Source organism: Triplophysa dalaica, chromosome 18 (assembly GCF_015846415.1).
Source record: "Triplophysa dalaica isolate WHDGS20190420 chromosome 18, ASM1584641v1, whole genome shotgun sequence".
NCBI classification, from domain to species: Eukaryota; Metazoa; Chordata; class Actinopteri; order Cypriniformes; family Nemacheilidae; genus Triplophysa; species Triplophysa dalaica.
Genome location: NC_079559.1, coordinates 9,265,607 through 9,290,003, shown reverse-complemented (window position 1 = coordinate 9,290,003; position 24,397 = coordinate 9,265,607). Strand labels below are relative to the sequence as shown.

Below are 24,397 nucleotides of genomic sequence, written 5' to 3'. Positions count from 1 at the left end.
GCGATGTGTGCTACAGATTCATGTCTGATTCGGAATTAGTCTCAGGAAATCTCACACTAGCTGCAATTCTTAAACGTGAGACAAAAATCTGAATATCTGTGCATATATGTATATAATTTCTTTTTTTTGGTTTTGTATTAAAAAGTAAGATGCTCTGTCACAAGACCTCACGTTTATTAGAACACACATGGATTGAAATTAAGTCATTTGGTGTCATTTTTATTAAATATGTTTTTTGTTTCTTTGTAAATTTCCCTTTTTTGTAACTTCTCTAAAGTTTATTTTATAAGCTTGTTGTCATCCTAAAGTCTTAACATGTGAAAAGAGACACTCAAAAGAAGACTTGAAATAAACTGATCAACTTTATTATTTAGCTATAGAGTTGAATCTCTCAAATGATAAAATATAGCTCTGTTTTCTTAGTGAACACGTTTTCACTAATGGAAGCTACTGAGCACAACGTATGTGTATACAGCTTGTTTTGTTTGCTCATCCAGACATTAAATCCAACAATTGACACAACAAAGGAATAACATGGCTAAGTAACTTTACAGTCATGTTTGGAAAGAAATAAGCCAATTCTTTAAGGAACTGCTGTATCATATCTGCTTACAATGAAGTTTAGTCACCCAGTAATTTGATGCGTTGACTTCAGAGTAATGCGTGACCTTTTGGGCTGATATCAGAGGCCCGATGCACAACAAAAAGACCACAAACACACTTACAGAACAACACTGTCCTAACTTAAGGAGCTAGCTGTATATTTTGATTAAAACATGATGTAATGGCTTAAGCGTTCCATGTAAATTTGGATAAATGGGCGTTACATTTTATTTAAGGTGTATAGGCAGAATATTTGTCTAATCTGGTATTGCCACACATTCATTTTCACAGTGTAGTTCAATCAATCAATATACCAACCCAATGGCTTAAAACAACAAGACTTACAGTATACTCTGCCTTGTTCTGAAATGTTTGTACAGAATCACAATTTATCACAAAGAATAGTTGTACCTAAAATCTTGATCAGCCTTAAACCCCTTACAGGTTCAAACATTTCTAATTTCCATACAGTGCTACAAAATACCCTTGATTTCACTTTGTCCAGGCCCATTTCAGTCTAAAACATAAAACCACAAACATCATCCAATCTCAAGTCACCCAGTGTATCAATAAATACTTAAAATTCTTCCCTTTCCATCTGCCTGTTGCTACACATACCACAAAACTCTTCAAATGCACAACTCCATAAGCGTAAGTTGACATATACTGTTGTTTATAAATAAACTTTAGCCAATTTAATATAGAATTACTTCCTAAACTGTCAAACACTGAATCTCTTCACAAACACAGATACGACACTGGTTACATTGGTATTGAATTATTTTTGGAATTCATTAAGGCACAATGGAGAAAAGAATATAACATGTTAAGGCTTTTCATAGTGCATGGAGAAAAGAAAATCTTCACAGAAAAGACCAAAAATCAGTAACAGAGGGACAACAAGAATAATCCAACAACCAGGAAGATGCTGGGGTCCTGAAAGCCAACAGCCAACAAGACAGCAGCACTAAAGCAGGTGAAAGAGGCGGTCACGCACCTCTCCAGAATCACTTCAGTCTCATTCTTTGATACTGTAGACATGTTACCGGTCTCTCTGGGCAGTGGAAGCGTGGTTTCTAAGTCTTTACACGTCTGAATTGCAATGACAGAACTTTTATCACCCTGACATGTTAAATCCTCTTGTGCTGAAGAAAGCACAGTTGAAGGTTGAGGATAGAAGGCAATATCGAGAGCCATAGATGATGTTTCAGAAATGCTGGCCAGCTCTGACGTTTCCTGTGCGGTTGTTTGATGGTTTGAAGTAGACACGGGATTACCCTGCTCACCATTGTTTGGATCCTCATTTGGTTCTTCTTGCGTGATGTTCAGCTCATGATTAGAAGTGTCTTCAGGTGGACAGATGGGTGCGCTATGGGTTTCTCTGTCCTGTTGAAGACAGGAAGCCGCCAAACCATCCATTTCCTCACCGCCCTTCTTTGTGCTTTCCACTGTCAACATTACTTCAACTGTCTTGGAGGTCTCAGCTGTGACCAAAGAGACAAATTCTACTTCCTGTTCTTGAATTCCTGTCTCCAGAGGATGGTATTGGGCCTCTATCAAGCTGTATACAGTCATGGTTACACTTTGTTCCTCCACATCTTCAGTTGTGTGATAGTTCTTCACACTCTTTGAGAACGGAGGCGGCACAGATTCTTCCAACTTGTCAAAGTAATTCTCTGTCTTTTCCTCTCCAACATTTTGACTTTGTTCTTCGACCACGTTCATTCCTGTCCCATCTATTTCTGACTGTATGCACACAACATATTTCTTCTTTAAATCATCTTCTTCCTGAATGTGTGGTGCATCTGAAAATCTACCCGATAAGTGTTGGCCTAACTCAAAAGGCACTTGGACTGGTATCTCAGGATGGATATCATCTTGTTGTGGGTGAAGGGAATGGTCAGGTTTATTAGAATCCTCAGATTCATAATTTTCATCACAGGGGTGGACAAATACAGTAGGAACGGGCATAGAAAGGACAACATTAAAGACGTCAACCAGTGACTCACAGAACTGTGAAGTGGATTGTGATTGAGACTTGTGTAAAGTTGAGGATTGAACAGTTTCATCTGTAGTTTCATCTTGGGGTGATTTATATGATGATGTTGACTCTAGAGGAAGTGGTTCTCCTTGGAGAGAAGCTGTAGTAGAAAGAGGACATCCTGCTCTGGATAAAGACCTGGTGGACTGAGGAGGACTGGACAAATTCTTGGCGGTCTGCAATGGAAAAGAAATGTGACAAATAGCTTGGAATTTTAAACTACGCATTTCCAGAGACGTGGACAAACAAAAGTAACTTGCATATGTAATGACACACAACATTAATGAACTGGAATTCCTACTGACTTATAAATCATGTAAGATGCAGGGCACAAACCTGAAACGTATTATGCATTTTCATAATCGTTTCTTGATAGCAACTAGTTTAGGATTCACGACTAAAGCATTTTGTTATACATACTATTATTCATACCAGCACTAACCATGAACACCATTGATCCACCAATATTAGTTATATATCTATGCTGTATAATTCATGCTCTTTTAACTCATATACAAGATTTTTTTCATCTTTAATGATTCTATAGATTCACTATAGATGGATCACTATCAATACAGAGACACTATTTGTATGTAAAGCCACCTGTCATCCATTTATCAAGATTCTGTTTTAAATAATTGAAGTAGTTAATCTAAAATGAGTTAATAAGTGCACGTATTAATTGTTTATAAAAACACAATATTCCATAAAAAAAAATATATGATTTCATGGTGACTTTAACATTAGTTTAAGTCTTTAACCATTGACATTAACTAACATTAACTAAGCTTAATAAATGCTGATAAACTATTGCTCATGTTGGTTCATGTCAGCTGACGCATTTACTAATGTAAACAAATACAGCCTTATTGTCAAGAATTACCAATATATTTTGTAACCACTGACAGATGAGCAGCAGGGTGTTTAAATTTGCAGTTTTCCCCTCAAATAAGTCCTTGCCAAAACAGCCCATGGGGAAAAGCCCAATAACATTAATACAAGATCTCTCACAGTCATTTTCTGATGTGGGAAATCTCAGGAATACATATCTAGATCAGTATAAACAAGAACTTGGAACAAAGGTATTTTAAAACTCCACAATATAAATGAATTCAACATGGTTGATCTAAACATCATGTATGATAAGTCATGATACAGGATGCACATTACATGCAACACAACGAACAGATGACGTTAGCAAGCCGTAAGGTTATCAAGCCGCATGCACATTACCTAAGTTGTTGCTGAAGCTTCAATGAGCTGTACAGATAGACAGATGAAAAGAATCCAAATATCAACAGAAATTCATTTGTTTTTTAACTCTTGTGTTTTCTGTGACACCATGATGTTTAATACTTTACAACCTTGACCTGTACATAAATGGTCCTACTATCCCAATTCTTTAAAAGAACTGAAGTACAACCTTTATGCTTTTGTAGTCAGCCCAGCTGCTTCTACAAACAACACAACTTCTCATAATACATTTTTAAGAGCAGGACAAGCTTTCCTGTTTAAAAACGGCTAAGAAGTGCAACAGAATAAAATAAATACATTTTTACAAATGAACAGTTAACCCCCCCAAAAAACGATTCATTTACTTACTTATGCTGCTCCAAACTGTTTAATTTCTTTATTTTCTGCACAAAAGACGTTTAGCATGCTGCTCATTTCCATACTGTTCATCATGAGGTGTGTAAATAATAACAGTTTTTATTTTTGGTTGAACCCTCCTATTTAAAGTGGATATAGTCATTATTTTCAATTATATAGAAGCCACTTTCTGCAATTTATAACATTTTAAATTATGTTTATTTTGCAGTTTTCTCAAGTGCATTTAAGATTTTTTGAAACAGCATTAAAGTATTTCATTATTTAAAAGACGCATAAAGACTCGAAATAAACTAAAGTTTTACAAACAACAAAACAATTGAAAGATGGCATGCAAAAAGCGTAAACCGAAAAGTGAGCGAAAACCGAAAAGTTTCCCGTTTTAAGGTCATAGAAACCTAAAGGTAAAGGTTAAAGTCAGGAGCGGAAAATAAAGCTCTCTTTAAACCTTTGACTTTTGATAACTCTGTCTGATCCACGCCATGACATTTTCAACTTGCTATCCCAGCAGCACCTGGAACAAATGTGCATATAAAACAAAGCTCACTCACATCAATGTCGATCTCCGGCTGGACTACATTCCGTTGTCCAAAAGAGGTTTTATTCTCGGCTGGTTCGAATTCATTGCTTCTCAGATCTGCTTAAACAGAACCACAAAGTAATCTGAACATAAAATAATTTGGATTTGCCATTTGTGTGTTTTATTGACGCTGAGTGAAAACATATTAAAGTTAAAAAAAGTACAGTATCATGACATTGTGCAGTTGTTTTTATGTGTGGATATTGAAAATATGAATGACATACCATCTTCTTCATCATTAGATTCATCATAATCAGTGTTTGCTCTAAAAGAAAAAAAACACCATTAGTTAAGATTCAATAAAAATGTGTCATCATTCCGTTTAAATAATTGGATAGGAAATTTGAGAACTTCACAGAATAATAAATTGTAAAATATAAATGAGTATTATTCATTTGCCAAGGGTTTACATGATAATAACTCTTACATTTGTTATCATAGTAGCACCTGACCGCCTCCAGTTTTTTCAAGTTAGTTTTTTTGGATGTCAGTTTTGTGGGTAGACTAACCCACACTCCACTCCTAATCTAAATGTTGTTGACCTGTCCAAGTATTCAACATAGAAAAGCAATTTTCGAACCCCACCAAATCACATTAATGGTCATGTAGGGAAATACCCATTTTACATTCAAGTTTATAACTCACAGATAATGCACTTTCAATTTCTTGATACAGTGAGTGAATGTGTAGGGTTCAGCTGGGGACAAAATAATTTTCATGCGCTAAAATGATTGATTGACCTCCTGTCTTATGGCGCTCTATTTGTACTGCGATTGGGCAATGAAAAAGAAACAAGATATGACATTTAGAAAGGATTGCAAGCATCATTGCTTATGAATCTGCTTGGTCTCTGTCGGATTCACAACTTGACTTCGATCCACTCACATGAGATGAGTTTCATGACAACGCAAGTGCATTTGACTACTAGATTGTGTTACCAGGTTTTACAAACCTGTGTGAAAATGTTTATGCTTCTTTTGCCTCAAAACTACAATGTATGGAAAACTAAACCTTAAAAGGATCCTCAAGAATTAATCGAAATATCACTAAGCTAATAATATGCAGACAAAATGTGAAAAGAAATAAAATTCTGTGAAAGGTTAATGACAACTGCTCCAGACGCACAGATGAGAAGTAGTGTGGATCTACATTTGGTGGCGCGCTGCGTTTCTACTAAGAAACCCCTGCAGAAAGGTCAGAGGTAAGGTCTCGGTACGCCAGAGCTGAAAGTGACACCTGCCTTGTCCTATTTTCATCCTCCTCGCACACCACTGAATGACTGCCATTCTCAAAAGAGAGGGAGGGGGTGAAGTGTGCAGCTCCAGGCTCACACAATATACAGATGCTTTAATTCTGTAAAACAGACCCTGTGTTTTAAGGTAACTTTGTAAAAAAGTGTAAACAACAACAACGGATATTTCTAAATGATATTTAAGTGCATGCCTACAACTTAAGAGTAATGCTCATATTTTGGTCACCAAAGCCCATCAGAACCTGTATGAGGCCTTGAAGGTTTCGTCGAACGCATGAGTCTTCCGGTCTGTGTTTGGGTATAACATAATTTAATTTATCTTATATTAAACGTATATTAATAACCACTTATGTTCATATTTTATTGTATATGAATTGCATTAAATTAAAACAATTAAACAGTTATCCCCTATGTCCACCGGAAGTTAGGTTTGGGCCTAACGTTTGTTGTTGCTGCTAAAACCGTCTTATACACATTGAAACAAAAACTTGTGTGTTAAACATAAACAGTATCGATGAGCCCCCCAAATATGACATATAGCCTATGTATTGAATTCAGGTATATTAAGGCACATTTTGAGATCATAGGTCACCTTATGGGAAGGGTGCTCCTCAATATTATCTTTTTTTTCTGAATATTATCACTGCACTGCAACCAATCTATGATGACGCCCACTTACCGGTACCTTGGGGGCTTTAATATACCTCTCAGCTCAATATTCTCCTCATAGCTGGACTGGGTATTGTCCTCTTCGTAAGATTGTAACAGGGTTACTGAATAATTTTGGCCGGAGTTATTCGCCCAAAACTCTCCATCTGACGTCTCATAACGCACCACAAAATTGATGCGCGCTCCGTTGAACAGATACGGCGGAGAGAAAGACAGCTTCACAGAGAACATGTCCGTTTCGTCGTCGTTGGAGCCCTGCACGTAATCTGCCGGATAATCAAAGTGAGTGATCCAGCCGTCCATAGTGGACCGAACGTAGACCGATTTCTGAAAAGAAACGTTGAGGACACGGATCAGCACCTTAAAAGCCAAGGGCTCATCCGGCACGGATGTCACGCTCTCCACTTCCAGCTTATTGGTATGGACGGAGAGCACCAGCTCCGTTCCCGTGAGCGCCTGAAACTCTGGCAAAACGCGGTAAGTGGGCTCCTGGTAAGCCTTTTGGTAACGCGCCTCTTCTTCCATCCATCTCGATTCGTCTTCTTCTTCTGAATCAAACGGAACAAACACCCTGACATCAACCAACTCGCCTCCTCCCGTGCTGTCGGCGAAGGACACTCTCCGGTCGGGTAACCCGAGGCGAATGCGCATGTACTCGGCTGTTTCATCGGCAATCGATGGTCCCCGCTTTCTGGGCACCGGGGAGCATCTCGGTATAAGCCGGGCGTCTTCCTCGGTTTCTTCGTCATCTTCATCGTTAAAGGGGGAACTGTTGTTCTCTTCGTCGGAACGTTCGACCCTCACCGTCCGAAAGAGATCCTCTTGAGAGGGAATGGTTAAGAAATTGTTGTTACTTCCCTGCGCCATTGCGTCTGTTTCTGACCCCGAAGTCGCCTCGAGTAGGCAGGACACATGAAAAGGTGCCGATGTAATCGTGCGCGTCCGTGCGCAAAAAGTCAGATCGTGCTCCCCTGCATCGCGCCAATGGAGACCCGCGGAGCTGCAGCGAGGGTCTTCCACCTCGTTAGGATGGGATCAGGCCTAAATTGTTGACATAAACAAGAGCTGCGATTTGGAACTCGTAGTCCCCAGACACACACAAGTGAATAATTTAGAAGAAAGCTGCAAGTCCATCGTTTTACTAGAGGTCAAGAGGAAGATGGGCTCTGTTGGTATATCCCTCCCCCTTATCTCTTGTTGGTCGCTCCAAACAACACACGCCCCCACTTTTATTTTAAAGGTTTAAAGTCACGCGGATTTGTTTGGTTGTTCTTATTGCAGTTTTTAAGGAAAATAACCCTAATAAAAACGCAAACTTATACTGCTATAAATAAAAAATAGGTTACTATACATACTAGTAATAAAACTATAGCCTAATATATATATATATATATTTTTTTTTACAAAACATAAAAAGGTATGCGAGTAATAATTAACAATATCTAAAGTTTTGAGTTTTTTTGAGTATGACGACGATATTTTCATTTAAATAACTGTTGATGAGGCTTGTCAATCATTGTTAGATATTAAAGCAAAATAAAAGTCCCGCCGTTAGCCTACCTGTCTCTGATAGTACAATCGTGGCTAGCTGTATTGGCAGTGACATAGATTTTGTGTTTTGCAAAGTTTGCTGCTTCTGTATTTGTAGATCATTTTTCCACATGTTTCTGTGGTATACTGGATATTTTAAATAAGAACATGTTATTTTAAAGGCGTTTATTGCCAAAAACAAAATATATGCATGAGTCCAAAGGGCCATGTTTTTCATAACCTCTGCAATTTCCTCTGGCATGCTGCATACTCGCTTCTGCCAAATCTTTACTGATGACGAACCTTCCTTGCCTTATTAGTGCTCTGAATTTTTGACCAATTTTTGGTCTTCTGCTTGTCATACTTCTTGACCACAATTGTTTAATTATTTAAAATGCATCGGATCACTCTGCATAATCAAGAATGTGAATGAACACCATAACAGCTTAAGCAGAAACTTTGCAAAATAAAGCATTTATGTCACTGCCAATTCCTTTGGCCACGACTGTACAGTTTTAGGTTTTAATTTACAATCATTAATTAAAGCCTTGTAGGTTAAAATTGACTTCTCACAAAATAATCCAGCAGGATTGTAAATGAATATTGTGAAATAAAGCCAAACACTGACAGAGAGAATTTGTCATTTTAATTTAAGGAAAATAACTCTTCAAATGTATAAATTGAATAGTAAACTCTAAGATGGAGCAGTCTTGCTAACATCTGGGGATATAACACATTGTTTAACCACGAATAACTCTTGTGGGTTTAAGACACAGCACTTTCAATGTTTTAAGGGATACTCCAAACACAAAAATTATAATTCAGTTGTACACAAAAAAAACATAGTTTGATGAATTTAGGAAAGCAAACATTACACGTTTGGAACAACTAGATGGTGAGTAAGGCTAATTGATGACAGAATTGTACTTTTTTGGTGGAGTATCCCTTAACATGACATAGCTTCTTTTGTCTAGTACAAATTTCAGCCATTTTAAAACAATGCACTTTCATTATTCCAACCATCCCTGCCAAATGTGTTACACTATAGATTGTGGAATTTATAACAATATAAAAAAAGAAAACCATTAAAATATCCATAAAAGTAGAAACGTTGTGCATCATAAAAGCTACCACTGTATAAACAAATACAAAGTTTAGATGTTTGAAAAATGGATAAATGTAATTAAGACAGATTTGACAGGTGTATAGTACTCACTTGTACGCATATTTTAACTTACATTGTTTAAATTAACAGTCAGACTCAACCTAGTGAGTCCTACTGAGGACTTGCCGGTTATAAGTAGGCATTTTGTGTAACCGTTTTTTTCAACAGTTGCTATAACACAATTTGTCATGGCATATAAAATATGCTTTAAAACAAAGCTTTTGGAGTGATTTTCCCTGTCGAAATTAACTGCAACCTTTATAAAAATTATGAATACCTTGCATCTGTCTTTCATATTTCAAAAGTCTTTACAGAGGCTTGTTTTTCTCAGACCATTGTAACTCTTCTCAAACCTGCCAAGTACTGTTGCAGAATAATAGTACTATAATAAATCATCTTGAATAAAAAGAAACAAATTTTGAATTTACAACAAAGTTTAATATCAACAGTGTTTTAAAAAACATATGTTAACAACGTTAAGCACCCTAAAACATGTTCTTTGAGTCATAAATGGCTCAATGTTCTTTTTGTAATTTTCAAATATTTAACTAATTTATATTTTCATCTTATTTTATAGGTGATCAGTTGGTTAAAACCTCATCATCAGTTATTTTTCTTTGCTGTCAGAAAACTTAAAGTGTAAGTATAGACGTAAGAATACGGTTCATTTTCAAACAACATCATCAACCACAAAGAGACAAATAATAAAGTCAATGTTCAAGCACACAGCATACAGTATCAAACTCTTTGTTTAAGAAACAAAAGCGTTCTCTTTGTTATAAACGTAAGTGTAAATATTTTAAAACAATATTATGAAGATATCCATAAAATGTTATGCCAGTAACAATATATGTGTTGTTTTAGTATACACAATTTTTCAACAACAAAAACTTTAGAAAAACGAATAGTATACCAGGATATGAGCTAAAATTCTGAAGGAAATAGACAAAAAATCTTATTTGTAACTTATTCTGTATTAAATTGCTGCCCACAATTGCATTTGTTTTTTTAATATAACTGATTTAATTGTAAAGATTTGAATAGTAAAACATGTTCATCATTAAATGATCTGCCCCATTGCCTTTCGGGACAAGAATGGTTTGTTTACGTCCTCAGGAAAGGCATGCATGTATATATACGTGAGTTTGGGGTATCAAAGATGCACCATTTGTTCAAAACTCAATGACCTTTTTAACCACAGGCTGTTTTTTTCCTGTGTTAAACTAATCAACACACATGTTATACGTGTACATAACTTCAGTCTCCCCCCAGAACCCAAATTTAACGTCACACCTTGAACACGGACTTTCCGAAGACGTAACAGGTTATTTTCACATTTTTTGGTGTTCCGGAACGGACATCCGGTACTATTTTGTTGAAAATACCATATATGCCCTTATTAAATTAATTCAAAACAGTGGGTTTTGGACTTAATCTATGACAAGAAATATCCATAATGGTTTAGTTTATAAAATAAGGAACTACTGGACTTCTTCATATAATCTGAATAAATGAGGGAGAACAGACAAATCTGTAGTAAAAGCATTTTACAGATGGTTCTGTGGTAAAGTAAAATCTGGGCATAAGGAGATGAGTTTGGGCTTTTGGTCAATGGTGTATCTAAGACGTACCATTAAAGCTTCGGATCAGAAGATGCTTTCTCAAGCAGTACACTTAGGACTAAATCTCCTAATCTTGAAAGAGCCTATGAAATCTATAAAATATTAACCATAAAGTGAACACTGAGAGTAGAAAATAAAAAAACACCGGGTGTAGAAAAAAGAAATGCCACATAATGTGGAGACATTCTGTCTGGTAGAAAAAAACAATCATACACGTTTGTGCATTCACACACGCCAACAGCGTGGGGGAAATTATTCCCGCCCGTTTTCCACTAAATGTCACACAAAAATTATAAAAGGGTTGACCCAAGTACTCACCCTAATAACAGCTCTCACTCACATCTCTCACAATTGCACGGCAGGTGAGTTATTTTTCACTTTTTTCTTTACGCTGATTGTATTCATTTGGCAATCGGTTTATGTTTGCCCATTACTGCAGGAGGGAGAAAAAAAAAATTAGCCAAAAATAATGCCTATTGGCCTAAAAGTAATTTTTGTTTGCCTTTTTGCCACTTGCCATTTTGCAAGAAGTGTACAGGGATTTATGAAATTGCAAATGAAAAGCTTAAAACACATGTGTATGATTATGGAAATTTACGTACATTCTTGTGGAATGTTACCACTCACACAAAGTACAACTATGTACAACATTGTTCATTCATTATTTTAAATTAACACATGTAAGCTTATCTTGTCTTCTCATTGATTCAAATAATCAAAAAACATAAATTTGACACATCGAAACACCATTTTAATACATTTAAAGCCTTTGAAAACCCCACATCATGCAAAATCTGCAACCCTTTGAAACACATCAACACTGCAAACAATAAGCTCATCATAGTGAAGAAACCCAACAAAGTGCTTTCCTGAACTGCAGATGCAAACTCGACGTTTGGTTTCTCTTTCCTGTCGAGACGCACCACAAACGAAGGACAATTTTAGCACAAATTTTAGCACATCATTTAGCAGAAAAGCCCTAAAGACTAAGGAAAAGAGTTACAGACAAAAGGAAGGTGTGGGAGGTATTGTAAGGCTTTTTCTTATTCACAGAGCTCCTGCACTCGTAATAGTAATTCCATCGTGCGTTAGTTGTCAACCACTGGCTATGTGATCAATGTTCCATATCACAAGAGGATCACTCAGGCAATAGGTGTAAAGGGTAAGTTGCAAAACTCTAAAAATAGAATTTGTACCTGTCTGATGTACTTGCACGTTGAGAGAAAATGTGTTGAAAATGGGAGCAGATGCAGTGTTTTGGAAATTGCCAGCTTGGCTGACGCAAAATTATTAAACGCGTTAACAGGATTGAGAGTTTTAACCATGAAATCAAAACGGTTAGAATGTAAAATGTCATATTATGATAGCGAGAGATAAGTTCCGATAGCATAACCAAATATCACCTTTGACATTTTTTTCAAATGCGGAACACAGATCATCAACATTAACTCAAATAACTTAAAAATGTTATGCATGTTCTTTTTTGGAAGATTGAAAGTCTGTCAGACACTTACTGTGCTACCTGAAAATGTGTAAATTAACTTATCTCTGATACATAAAAGTGTAAAAAATATATGGTGGGAGGAACAATTTAGAAAATCTTCCTTATGCCAATATTATGAATATTAATAATATCAAAAATATATATTATTAACAATAAACTCTACCCTTATGTTCCCTAAACAATGACAATTAAGTTCTATTCTATTCTATATTTCCAGAAGTCACATTCAAAAACAGCTTTAAAATAAAATAAAACACTTCTTTACATATTGCCATAGAAAAAGTGACACTAACCATCTTTGTGGTATCCAAAATTGAGCTAAACCATGACTGCAACAATACATTTCTAAAATTGTGTCAGTGTGTCCGTTTACCAAGCGTTGTCATTTCTATCTCTCGAATTTACAGTACAGTACTCCAAATATTCCACTGTCGATTCATATCATGTTTCGCGCAAACAAATAAAAGCAATTTTTAAATTACAGACCCACTGTAAAGTGTGGTATGTTAAGCAAAATCAAAAGGCTGGAAAAAGTGAGTCAAAATGAAATCTCCAGTATGCTATAAACAGCTAACCTGGTGGGAGCGGAATTAGGCCAAAATATTCTTTCTGATTGTTTGTTTGTTTCTATTCCGTATCTGATTATACGGTGTGAATTGAAAGTATTTTATCGGTTTAAATTAGATCCATATCAATGCAAACAGCCCTCTCAGATCTAATAATCATAACATGGAAACTAGAAAGATTTTTTTGGAGTTATTGCGAAATGAAACTTTCTGCTGGTCCAGACTATACTCATATCTGTTAAGTGAATGGAACCGAGAGGATGCTGTATTCAGAGAGAGAAATGAATAATGGGTTTCAGTGCCTTGAATAATCCAATATCATCTTAAGGTCAAAGTCTCAACCCACAGAGAAATTATTGGAAAATATATACACCCTTGCACATACCCAGTGTAAATAAAACATTGCAAAATTGCAATGGTGCCCGTAAAATTATAGAGAAAAAAAATGACATGACATGGTGTGCATACACTACTTTTGTGTTACTGGCGGACAAAAACATACTGAAAACCCTTTTTTTCTTAAGCTTGTGTAGGCATTACACGAAAACATCTGATACTATTCAGAACCCACAAAATGAGGCTCTCTACTTATTTCTTATCTTCTCCTTATCAGGGCAAGTTGCTTACTTGAAAAACCCCCCAGGTGAAAAAATTTGACATTTATCACATACTGGAAGTGGTTAATTTTAAATGTCATTCACCTGACAGAGAAATAAGCAACACAAACGTTCTGCATCGCTTTACTCTGAACACATGACTTCTTAACAAGTTCAGAAAACCGCAATGACACTGACGCTCCAAGGATGAAAGCTAACTTTCTTTATACGTTTAAAGGCACTTCATTTAAGTTGTTTTTTGTTTCAGAAAGTGTTATATCGATTATTTTTTGTGTCTGCCAAAAACTAATTTAAGAATAACGTTTTGATGTATCCTAATACCTCTTTTTTGGCTCGAAGTCAGAACGACAAGCACCACCAGAGTGGCAAACAAAGAGCAAGTGTAACAGATCAGTCAATTACGATAGAACTTCTAAAAGATTCCATCAATTTTAATGAAAAGATAAAAACAAAACATATTAAACAAATAGAAATTGTTGGATTCAATTTGAATTCAGTAAAAACATCACTTTCGTCAAAACTGTTTTTGATAGAAAATGTAAATTAAGAAAGGGAACAATTTTCTCGAAGAAAAACTGAGATTAATTTTATGACATGTATATTATCATTTTTTATTTGAAATAGGCTACTTGTAAGATGCTTCTCTGGTGGTAACAATGTTACATTTTGTAATTTGTATTTGAATCAACAATATAATTAACTATCTGTAATTATGTGTGTCACAATATACTGGTATTGACAATAAAACTATTAATAACCATGATTATTCATATAGTGTTAATATGACACATATGAGAATATCATGAGTAATTTGCTCATTAAGTGCCACAATGGTTTACAAACTATCTATCTTTGTCTCGTATTTGAGTATAATGTATCGGCCAAAAAAGAGAAACAAAAATAAACAAAATTTTGTGAATTATTTAGTTAACATTGTTATTTTGAATTCTTGCCAAATAATTGTCTTGTGAAAGTCTGATAATGTGAGAGACCATTTGCAATGTTACCGCTGGAACCAGCCAGATGCTCAGAGTGATAATCCCGTCTGAGGTAGATTTTATTTCTCATATATCTCATTTTAAGGAATGCTTCAAAATGGAGCCAGTAAGCACAGAGGTGAAGATATCAGGAGCAGACAACATCCATATCAAGAGGAAAACTGTCCCACCTTTCGCAGTTCACAGATCAAATCCAAGCGCAGCAGTTCACCCCTGAGCTCAGTCAAGTCCATGGCTACCAAGGTTAAAAACCAGCCTTTTATGTACATTAATAGTCCATCCATAAACATCACGTTTAGCACAATTTACATGTTTGTTTAAATCCCAGAATGTTTACACTGGATTTTGGTTAAGCTTAAATGACCTTTGTCACACTATTAAAACATTTTATGTACTTTTGATATGTTTGTGAATTCAAAGGCCTCTGTTACATTGGAGAATGATCTTAGACGGTATGGCTCTTTCCTCATTCAAAATTCCACCCCACAACAGCAGGTACGTAAGCTTTATCTAAGAATGTCAAGCATCGGGTTACGTGACAAAACTGCATTTTTTTTCTGTTTCTCTTCTGTTTCCTGTTTCAGAATACCAACGAAAACACAAGCAAACAGCAGCTTCATTCCCGACAGCTAAGACCGTCAGTACTACGCAAAGGCAACCAGCCTTTCCCACAGGGTACTTTACAAACTCACTCTGCTTTCAAATTACTGAAGAAAATTAAACATTTTAATTTGAGCAGATTTTAGAACACAACCATGTTAAAAAAACACATACCTTTTGTTATACTCCTTAAATGTAGATGTTCACTCTGCTGTGCACGACTGGGTTGTGAATACTGTGTGTAAGACAGAACCTGAAAGCGAGCAGTCCGATTTTGCCCCGTTTTACAATGGCCAATCAGAGAGCAGAAGCAAAGCCTCCGGGTCAAGTCCTCAGCCAAGCAGCACAGAACATACTGAAAGGTGGGATTCAAATGCGAATAAACAAGCAAACAAACAATATGTTCAAATGGACTCTGGTGTGCTAAATAAACTTAACAATTTTTCACTAGGAATGCATATTCTGTTCAAGAGGACTTGCTTTGTGTTAAAGGACAATGTCGATGGCCAGGTTGCTCAAAGAGCAAGGAGGTGTTCAAAGAATATGCGCATTTCCTAAGGTAAAACAGATTAATGGATGGACGCAATGGTTTTTAAAGAATAACTCCTCTAATAAGCACATCTATTGTAAATGCTTTTCTGTTCAATGACACAGACATCTGTCTAATGAGCACGCTCCTGGAGACAGAAGCATAGCCCAGCTGAGGATGCAGAAAGACAAGGTGCAACACATGGAGAATCAGGTACATAACAGCAGTACAGTAAAAACAATAAAAAATAAAGCATATCTAGATAAAACAACGGATGACTGTTAATGAGATTTGATGATATTTGGTGTGTTGATGTTAGTTAACTTCAGAAAGACAGAAACTTCAGGCCATGCATCTACACCTGTTCCAAGCCAAATCTTCCTCTGAGGTAAGAGTGAATAGTATGCATGTGTTTTGATGTCATAGTTGCACATCAACTACTATGCTTTCAAGAAAATAGAGTTCTGATATACATTGTGCTTGTTTATTCTCAGGGAACACACAAATTAATCAAGCAATAAAATTATTTTAAAAAATGATACGCGTCTAAAGGGAAAAAACGTTATCAAATGCAAGAATGTTACAGTAAGTGGAAAAGAATCACCCTTTAGATTCACTAGACAAAAACTATTACAATTCTAAACAAAAGTAACTCTAAATATAGGGTACTAAATATTAAAACTGTCACTACATAACAAAATTAAGATAATACTCACCCAAAAATAAAAAATTATTTACTGACCCCTAAAGTAACAATATTTTTTTCATTAAATATTGTAGAATATATTGTAAATAGCTTACCTATGTGGGTCATTCACATTTTAAAAAAGTTTTCACTCTTAATCTTTAGTTAAAATCGGAAAATGCATTTCCGTTCTGTAATGACTATCCATCTACCGCCGGCTTGGGCAGGGCATCCATTAACTCCTCCCATTCCACTGTCAGTCCCACCATTCGAAATTCCATTTTACTCAGAAACTTGTCATAATATAAAGTTTTTAAGTTATTCCAAATCTGTATAAATGTCTTTCTAATAAACACAAAGATATTTGGAAGAATGCATATAACCAAACAGTTTTTGGCCACTAGGCAAGATTACAATGGTAGTCAAAAGTGCCCCAGAACTGTTTGCTTTCCTACATTCTTTGAAGGGTCATATGGCGCAAATACGTGTTTTTAAGAGTCGTTGATGTGTTATAAATAGCCCATGCATGTATTAAGACACGTAAAATTGCAAAAATGAAACTGTCAGAACAAAAGATGCATTCTATCTAAAAGCGAATGCTCACCCAGACCTGCCTGAAGCGCTTCATGTAACCACACCACCACAAATCTACGTCAGTTCGTGGTATTATTTGACCGCCCAAATGTTTAAACAGGTAAGGTGGGCGTACCTATCAGTACAATTGCTTTGGAACCTTAAGGTTAACTGGCCAATCATAGCACACCTTGCTTTTCAGAGCGATGATCTTTGTAAATAATCAGCGCGTTTCATAGAGGCAGAGCAAAGAGGAGATACGGTATGTGGAAAATACAGGGCTTTTGAACCTTAAATCGTGAATACACATTGCATTACATCTAAAACAAATCATAATAATAATTTTATCCGTGTCATGTGACCCCTTTAAAATATCTTCTTTTGTGTTACACAAAACAAAGAAATGCAGTTTTATCTACTATGGTAGTAAGTGGTAGCCAAGAACTGTTTGGTTACAAGCATTTTCCAAATATCTTTATCTGTGTTTATCAGAACAAAGAAATGTATACAGATTTGGAACAACTTAAGGGTTAGTAGCCTAAATGAAGACAGAATTTTTATTTTCAGGTGAACTGTTCCTTTAAGAAGGCGTTATCAACAATGATCCCAAGTCAATTTAAATGAGGGTCAAAAATCCAAACTAAATGACAAGTTTGTCCGATACGATTTTTTTGGCCTGATAGAGGGAAGAACGAAGGTGTGCTTTACTGTTGCTCCTAACATCTTTGTGATGTAGTTATCGCTCTCTGATCTCAGGTCAGTACCAGTGTGGACAAACTAGGCCATCTTTCTGGACACCTACAACCTGCTGTGTGTCAAAATGCAAATGGTCTCTTTGACACTGAGCAGGTGGCAAGTGATGCATTAGCGCAGGGATACTGGCAGATCTCTACCTCACAAGTTATACCAGGTCATTCAGCACCCCCCCATCCACACACACACACACACACAAATCCGGGCAAAACAGAACGCTGAATTCTCCATTTACGGTTTTATATTGTGATGGCTAAAATTGTGCTAAAACAAATCTATTTGAAATAATTGGATTAGAACTGACTATATATTTGTGTGCATTTATTTTTTATTTTACATTGAACTTTATAATGTTATTTTGTAACTGCTTATAGGAATTATCCCCAGTTTTGAGTATTATAAATACACAAACATCCGGCCACCGTTCACCTATGCCTCCATGATAAGATGGGTAAGTGTTCTGAATCCCACTCTCTATTCTATTATCATTTACTGTGAGTCACATAAAATGTGTATTTGTTGTAACCCAGGCGATCCTAGAGACACCAGAGAAACAACTGACTCTCAATGAAATCTATCACTGGTTCACCCGCATGTTCTTTTATTTCCGACACAACACAGCCACATGGAAGGTATGACATAGTGTTTGCACTGTCACTTAAAATTTTTGCATTTTTATATTTGTCATTCCATAACTCAGAGCCCACAAAACCAATCCTGAAAGCCACAGCTACTGTTTTCAACACCAGACGACTTTCACATACATGTCACTAACAGAATGAAAATAATGATTTTATGTCAGTGCAAAGTAAATGCAAATCATCTATATGTAATTTAAATATCTATATATCTTAAACTAGCATATCACTTTTTTTATTTACATAAGCAATTCCCCTGCTGATTGCAAGGTATGTTTTATTATCTGTAGAATGCTGTTCGGCACAACCTGAGTCTACATAAGTGCTTTGTGCGTGTTGAAGGAAGGAAAGGTTCTGTTTGGACAGTGAATGAAGAGGAATTTCTTAGAAGGAAAGGACAAAAGTTACACAGGTACTTTGCTTCACTTTGCATTCCTGTCGGTTGGAATATTGAACAAGAAGGAAATTAGAAACTAGTTCAACCTGATCAACCGGCCTAACAAGGTCCCAAAAAGAGCAACTGTTGGGGATGGGAAACTGCTTGGTCTTATATAATCTAAAAAAGATTCAAAACCATTTCATGCTACCTTTTTTCCAGGGACCAGGATATGGGCTGGATGACACCTTTTCACCTGTTCCCTTTGACTCCACAAGGGGAATCTTACCAGATGTGAGGGACCTCAAACAATACTCAACCACTAACAATATTATCTTTTAGAATAAATGCAGTTTATAGGAGCATTGATCTCAGTTAAGACTGTTATACAGTAAGTTGATGCAGATTGATACATTTACACCATGATGCATGTTACCCACATTCAAAATAGTAAACTGTTTAGCGTAAACTGTAGTATTTTATCATACTACTATAGTATAGTATTATTACTAAAAACATACTACTACAGTATGTTGTAGTGTTCATTATAACAAGAACAATAAATGTTTATAAATAATAAAGTACACATTACTATAGTACATTTCAAAAACACTATAGTATCTATGGATTTTACTAGTTCACTATAGAAAATATTATGTTATTTTTTGCGAGTTTTGATTTTTTCCACTCATTACTGCTGTACAAATACAGTCGTATTTAATATTAATATCGACAAAGTGTATCATTATTTTACTAATTGTTCTAAAATACATATGCAAATAAAACTGCAAAATGACATTAAATCCTAAACTGTCCGACTATTTTCTAGAGAGTGAATGAATAAATACAATACAATACAGAACGTAGACTTTTGGCCCTTAGAAAAAAAGAAAGCAGCATCGCCAGGAAGAAATTTCACACTGCGTAAGTGTAACGCGGCGTTGATATGCTTCATGAAAGTAGATCGTCACAAGGTTCAGTACTGCGCGTATACGATTGGTTGAGATGTTTTGCGCGGTGCATTTCGGCCAATGACAGCATTGTTTTTCTCGCTCGTATGTAACGCTACAGATAAATGGCGAACGGAAGGGCAAACTGTAAACAAATATAACAGAACTAGACGTTATTTAAAAAGGCGCCACGTGGCTTCTAAGGAAAAACACCACAGTAGCACGCATGCCGCTTTTAAGTACAATCGTGAACGTTTGATATGATGGAGTCGGAGCGCACCTAAAAAAATCAACAAGAAGCTATCCAGGCCTGCTGAAATTTGTGCAGACAAGAATATGGCAGTGCTGTAATGTGATCCGGACTAGGGAAAGCGAGAGAGAGAGAGAGAGAGAAGGGAGAGAGACCCTTACAGTACGCATCATTACTATACGATTGAATGATTTGTCTAAAGTAGTTATACCTCAAACGGTAACATGAGCGCAGACTCGGACAGCGGCAAGCCGTCCGAGATCAACCAGAGGAAAAGAAGCGCCAGTCCTAGTGCCGCGTGCGAGTCCGAGCTACCCAAGCAAGCGAAAGTGAGTGAAGAACCAAGCAACGAGTCTCGTGGAGATGTTGCTCCCGGAAAAGTTAAGAATGGTGAGCCAGAACATGAAACGGAGCTTCTCAAAGGTTCTGCGGAGAGCTCTGATCCTCTCGATAAAGCAGACTCCCAAAAGCGCGCAGGACGAACTGTAACAGACGCACCTAATGTTACGAACGCTGGAGATAGAAAGGCTGGGTACCAACAGCAGTCCGACTCCGCAGCTATCGCCGCTGCCGAGGCGCTAGCCAGTCTGATCGGCGGAAATGAGGACGGTAAAGAAATGCCCTGTTCCTCTAAACAGGCGATTCGCGAGAAATCCAAGGATAAGTCTAATCGTCCCAGCTCCTCTAAGGGAAGTGGTAGAAGGATGACGGAGGCAGTCGCCGCGGACAGCTCCTCGTCCCTGCTGCACGAGGACAGAGATGATCCAGAACAGACAGCCTTTATAGATGATGATGAGGAGGAGGAGGAAGACGAAGACTCCATTCCCGGATCTTCATCCACGGCTAGTTCGTCGATAGTTTCCGATAACGAAGACGGCGAGTGTGCCATAGTGTCGGTGAAGATGGCCCCGGAGGTGCGACAGTCCGTAGCGCTGCTCGCACAGGTGCAGATGCGCCTGGACGCGCTGGAGAAGAAAAGCGCGCGTCTGCATCAGCGCCTGGAGATGAAACTGAGCCGTCACCGACGCCCTCACCTGGACCAGCGCAGCGCCATCACTCAGGCTATCCCGGGCTTCTGGCTCACTGCTGTATCCTTAACCACAATGTGTGATATGCCAAATGGGTTAAACAGTGTATTCTGACAATTATAAAGTTGTCACAAACACGTGACTTGATAAAAGCTATTGAGTTTGTGGAGTCCAGATGTTTGTTGTCTTCCATTTTTTTATTCATGTCGTCGACTTAACTGAGAGTCCATCAGCTTTTGAATCATCCACATCTGTCAGCGCACATCGACGAAACCGACGAAGATGCTCTTAGCTACATGACTAATTTAGAAGTAAAACATTTGACTCTATATATGTAGAGGGAATATTATTTTCTTGGTTCTCCGGTCAGTTTCATGCAGCTGATTCATTTTTATTGTTGTTATTAACAGGTTGAGACTTTCAAGAACAACAAACTTGGCTACCGGATTTGCTTCCATTTTCGGCGAAATCCATTCTTTCAGAACAAAGTGATAGTGAAAGAGCTGCATCTAGGAATAGGAGGTGAGTTCAATTATCACAGTGCCCATTCTGTTTGATCAGTTGCATAAAATAATTAAAGTGTCTTTATTTTATGCTGTGAATTGCTTTCGTTTTTTTCCTTAGGGTCTCCAGTGTCTTTCTCAAACCCGCTTTTGTGGCACAGTGGCCAGAATCTTGTGGCAAGTGGAGATCCACATCGAACGTCACAGGGAGTCTACCAGAGCTTCTTCCACTGGTTCAGTGATCACAGCAACCCAGGAAGGGACGACATAGCACAGGTACAGCACAGGTGAAAATCTGATGAGGTCGAATGCATCAAATTAAGACTAACTGTGTGTTTTGTGGATGTAGTTACTGAAAGATGACCTCTACAGAAACCCTTTGAGGTATTATCTGACTCCTCTCTGGGAGCCACGAGAGAATGGCAGGTAATCCAATGTTGTGTAACTTCTGTACAGAATCTGAAAACAGTACCAAAATGTCTTATTTTGTAGGTTTTCCTAAATGTGACTTAATGCTCAACAGCGCTCCTAAACCACAGGGCAGCAATAATGGAGACGAGTGTGTAATCATCTCCGATTCAGATGAAGAACTGGAGAAAAATAATCAAAACCAGAGCCAAGAGCAAGAAGAAGAAGAGGAAGAGGATGATGATGATGACCAAATTGGAGGTAAAACAGGGAGAATTTTAAACTTAATTTCCAAACCACGTTTGGCAGGATAATCATGACTTGATTTTTCTATATTCAAGTTTGTGTTTCTTTCACAGGGTCTGAAGAGAATGACAGAGATGAGGGGGAATCCTCCGATGAGGAGAGAGAGGAAGAGGAAGTGGACATTGAGGACGTAGACAAGTCACGTGATTCTGGCGGATGTGAGGTCAGAGATCAAGGACAGGAAGAGGGAGATATTGATGTAGATGAAAGGGATGGTTAGGAGGAGAGTTAGAAAGTGGAAGTGTCTCTGTTTCTTTTTATGCCGAGAAGCATACTTGGAGTTTTCTAAGGTCTATTTTAGTGGTTTCTAAGTAAATGAAGACTGTACATTAAGATTTCAATTCATATCTGGTTGACAGCGCTTATTGATCAGGGTTAAGCCGTGTTTGTGTGTGTTTTTTTGATTTGTTGTAGATGGTACTTAGGTTTGTTTTATATTTTACACCATAGCGAAGATAATGAATAAACAGGTTAAATGTGTGCACTCCAAGAAGCATCTTGTTTGTCCCCTAATTATTTCATTTAAGTTTTGCAAAATTATGTAAACAATTCTAACATGCTTTGAAATCACTTTTATTAAACTCCACCACCACTTGTTATTTGATGGCAGTTAAGAGTTGGTCATTTTTAAAAGCAATTAGGAAAATACCCCAAACATTCTCATTTACTTCGAGATAGTTCATCCAAAAATGAAAAATACTTTTACTCACCCTCTGGTTGTTTCAAACCTGTATAATTTCTTTGTTCCAATGAACACAGAGAAGTTATTTGGAAGAATGTTAGCAATTTTCAGTTCAGGGATATCATCCACTACCATAGTAGGAAAACAAATTGTTGTTTTTTTTATTTCTGTTGGACTAATAATGAGATATTTTGTAGAATTTTAGGTAAACAGAGTTCTCGGGCACCTTTGACTACCATTTAATTCTTCCTACTATGGTAGTCAATGAAATCCCAGAACTGAAAATAAGTAACATTCTTCCAAATATCTTTCTCTGTGTTCATCAGAACGAAGTGATTTATATAGGTATGAAATTAAATAAGGGTGAGTTAATGTTGACAGAATTATCATTTTTGGGTGAACTATCCCTTTTGTTCTCAACCAAATCTCGACTTCTCAGGGATGTTTACTGTTATGCTCCTCTTAAGTATTTTCCTGTATACAATTCATTTAAGTTTTTTTTATTAATTATATACTCCTTCGCTCGTGTCTTACTTCCAACTACATTATTGTGTTGATGCTTAGTGTTATGTTATCTTTTTGTAATTTGTAAGAATTTACACACAGATCAACACAGGCGCACGTTACCATGAAGTAGTTGAAATTCTCATTGTATCATGATGTACACGAGCAAATGTGACCGGCTACAGAAGGTTATGTTTTTTTTTTTGACTGCTGATGTGTGCACTGAATATTCATTAGATTTTTGTGTCCAGTTAAATACTTGGGTAATGTTCTAAAAATTAGGAATTTATGTACACACTTTTCCTTTGTCATCATACCATTTGTTTTGTTTTCTTATAGTGCTTCTTTTACTCCTTTGTAATAATATCTTGGTCATATCACAAATCATTTAAGATCATTTAACGTGGTTGTCATAGGATATTTTTGTTTATTGGTAAGGAAATGTTTTTAAAGCAAGACATTTAATACATTGCTTTTGGAGCTTTGTTTTTAAAAAGGTTGATTTAAATAAATATACAAGCTGTAAGTCATATAGAAATTACTGGATTTAACTTGTCCAGTGGTTTGTGAATAGTCCTTGTTCCGGTAAAAGGGGTTTATAATTTGTAATTGACTTATTGAGGTAGATTTGACCAACAAGATCAAAATGAAAAGCTATATTTTGTGCTAAATTTTATAGATATCTACATTTTTTAATCTGTGCATTTGATTTTTGTTTTCAACATGAAATAAAGTTGTTGTGTTGCTGTTTACTCTGAATATTGTATGCAGCTTTTTGTCTCCTTGTAGTATTCTCAAACCATTGATTAACATCAATTAAACTTCATTGTCCTTTCAAAACCTTGGGTGCCCAAATT

At 36.7% G+C, this 24,397-nt stretch overlaps 3 protein-coding genes across 3 annotated transcripts; 2 read left to right on the top strand and 1 right to left on the bottom strand.

Annotated features, from left to right (window-relative positions):
• Positions 1-343: 343 nt before the first annotated feature.
• On the bottom strand, positions 344-7,952 carry si:ch211-167b20.8 (protein phosphatase 1 regulatory subunit 3A). Its single transcript, XM_056773257.1, has 4 exons — positions 6,764-7,952; positions 5,057-5,097; positions 4,804-4,889; positions 344-2,820 (listed from the first exon to the last, which is right to left on the bottom strand). The coding sequence occupies exons 1-4, from the start codon at positions 7,618-7,620 to the stop codon at positions 1,486-1,488; spliced, it is 2,319 nt and encodes a 772-aa protein (XP_056629235.1). The 5' UTR covers positions 7,621-7,952; the 3' UTR covers positions 344-1,485.
• Positions 7,953-14,842: 6,890 nt separating this feature from the next.
• Positions 14,843-19,337, top strand: foxp3a (forkhead box P3a). Its single transcript, XM_056773530.1, has 12 exons — positions 14,843-14,998; positions 15,176-15,250; positions 15,340-15,430; positions 15,555-15,717; positions 15,807-15,914; positions 16,010-16,097; positions 16,204-16,272; positions 17,899-18,052; positions 18,270-18,346; positions 18,426-18,527; positions 18,824-18,945; positions 19,132-19,337. The coding sequence occupies exons 1-12, from the start codon at positions 14,843-14,845 to the stop codon at positions 19,205-19,207; spliced, it is 1,281 nt and encodes a 426-aa protein (XP_056629508.1). The 3' UTR covers positions 19,208-19,337.
• A 394-nt stretch (positions 19,338-19,731) lies between these two features.
• tspy (testis specific protein Y-linked) lies at positions 19,732-24,374 on the top strand. The gene is made up of 7 exons (XM_056773302.1): positions 19,732-21,197; positions 21,371-21,448; positions 21,548-21,659; positions 21,762-21,916; positions 21,990-22,066; positions 22,164-22,309; positions 22,408-24,374. Exons 1-7 carry the CDS (start codon positions 20,334-20,336, stop codon positions 22,572-22,574), a joined length of 1,599 nt encoding a protein of 532 aa, XP_056629280.1. The 5' UTR covers positions 19,732-20,333; the 3' UTR covers positions 22,575-24,374.
• Positions 24,375-24,397: the final 23 nt, after the last annotated feature.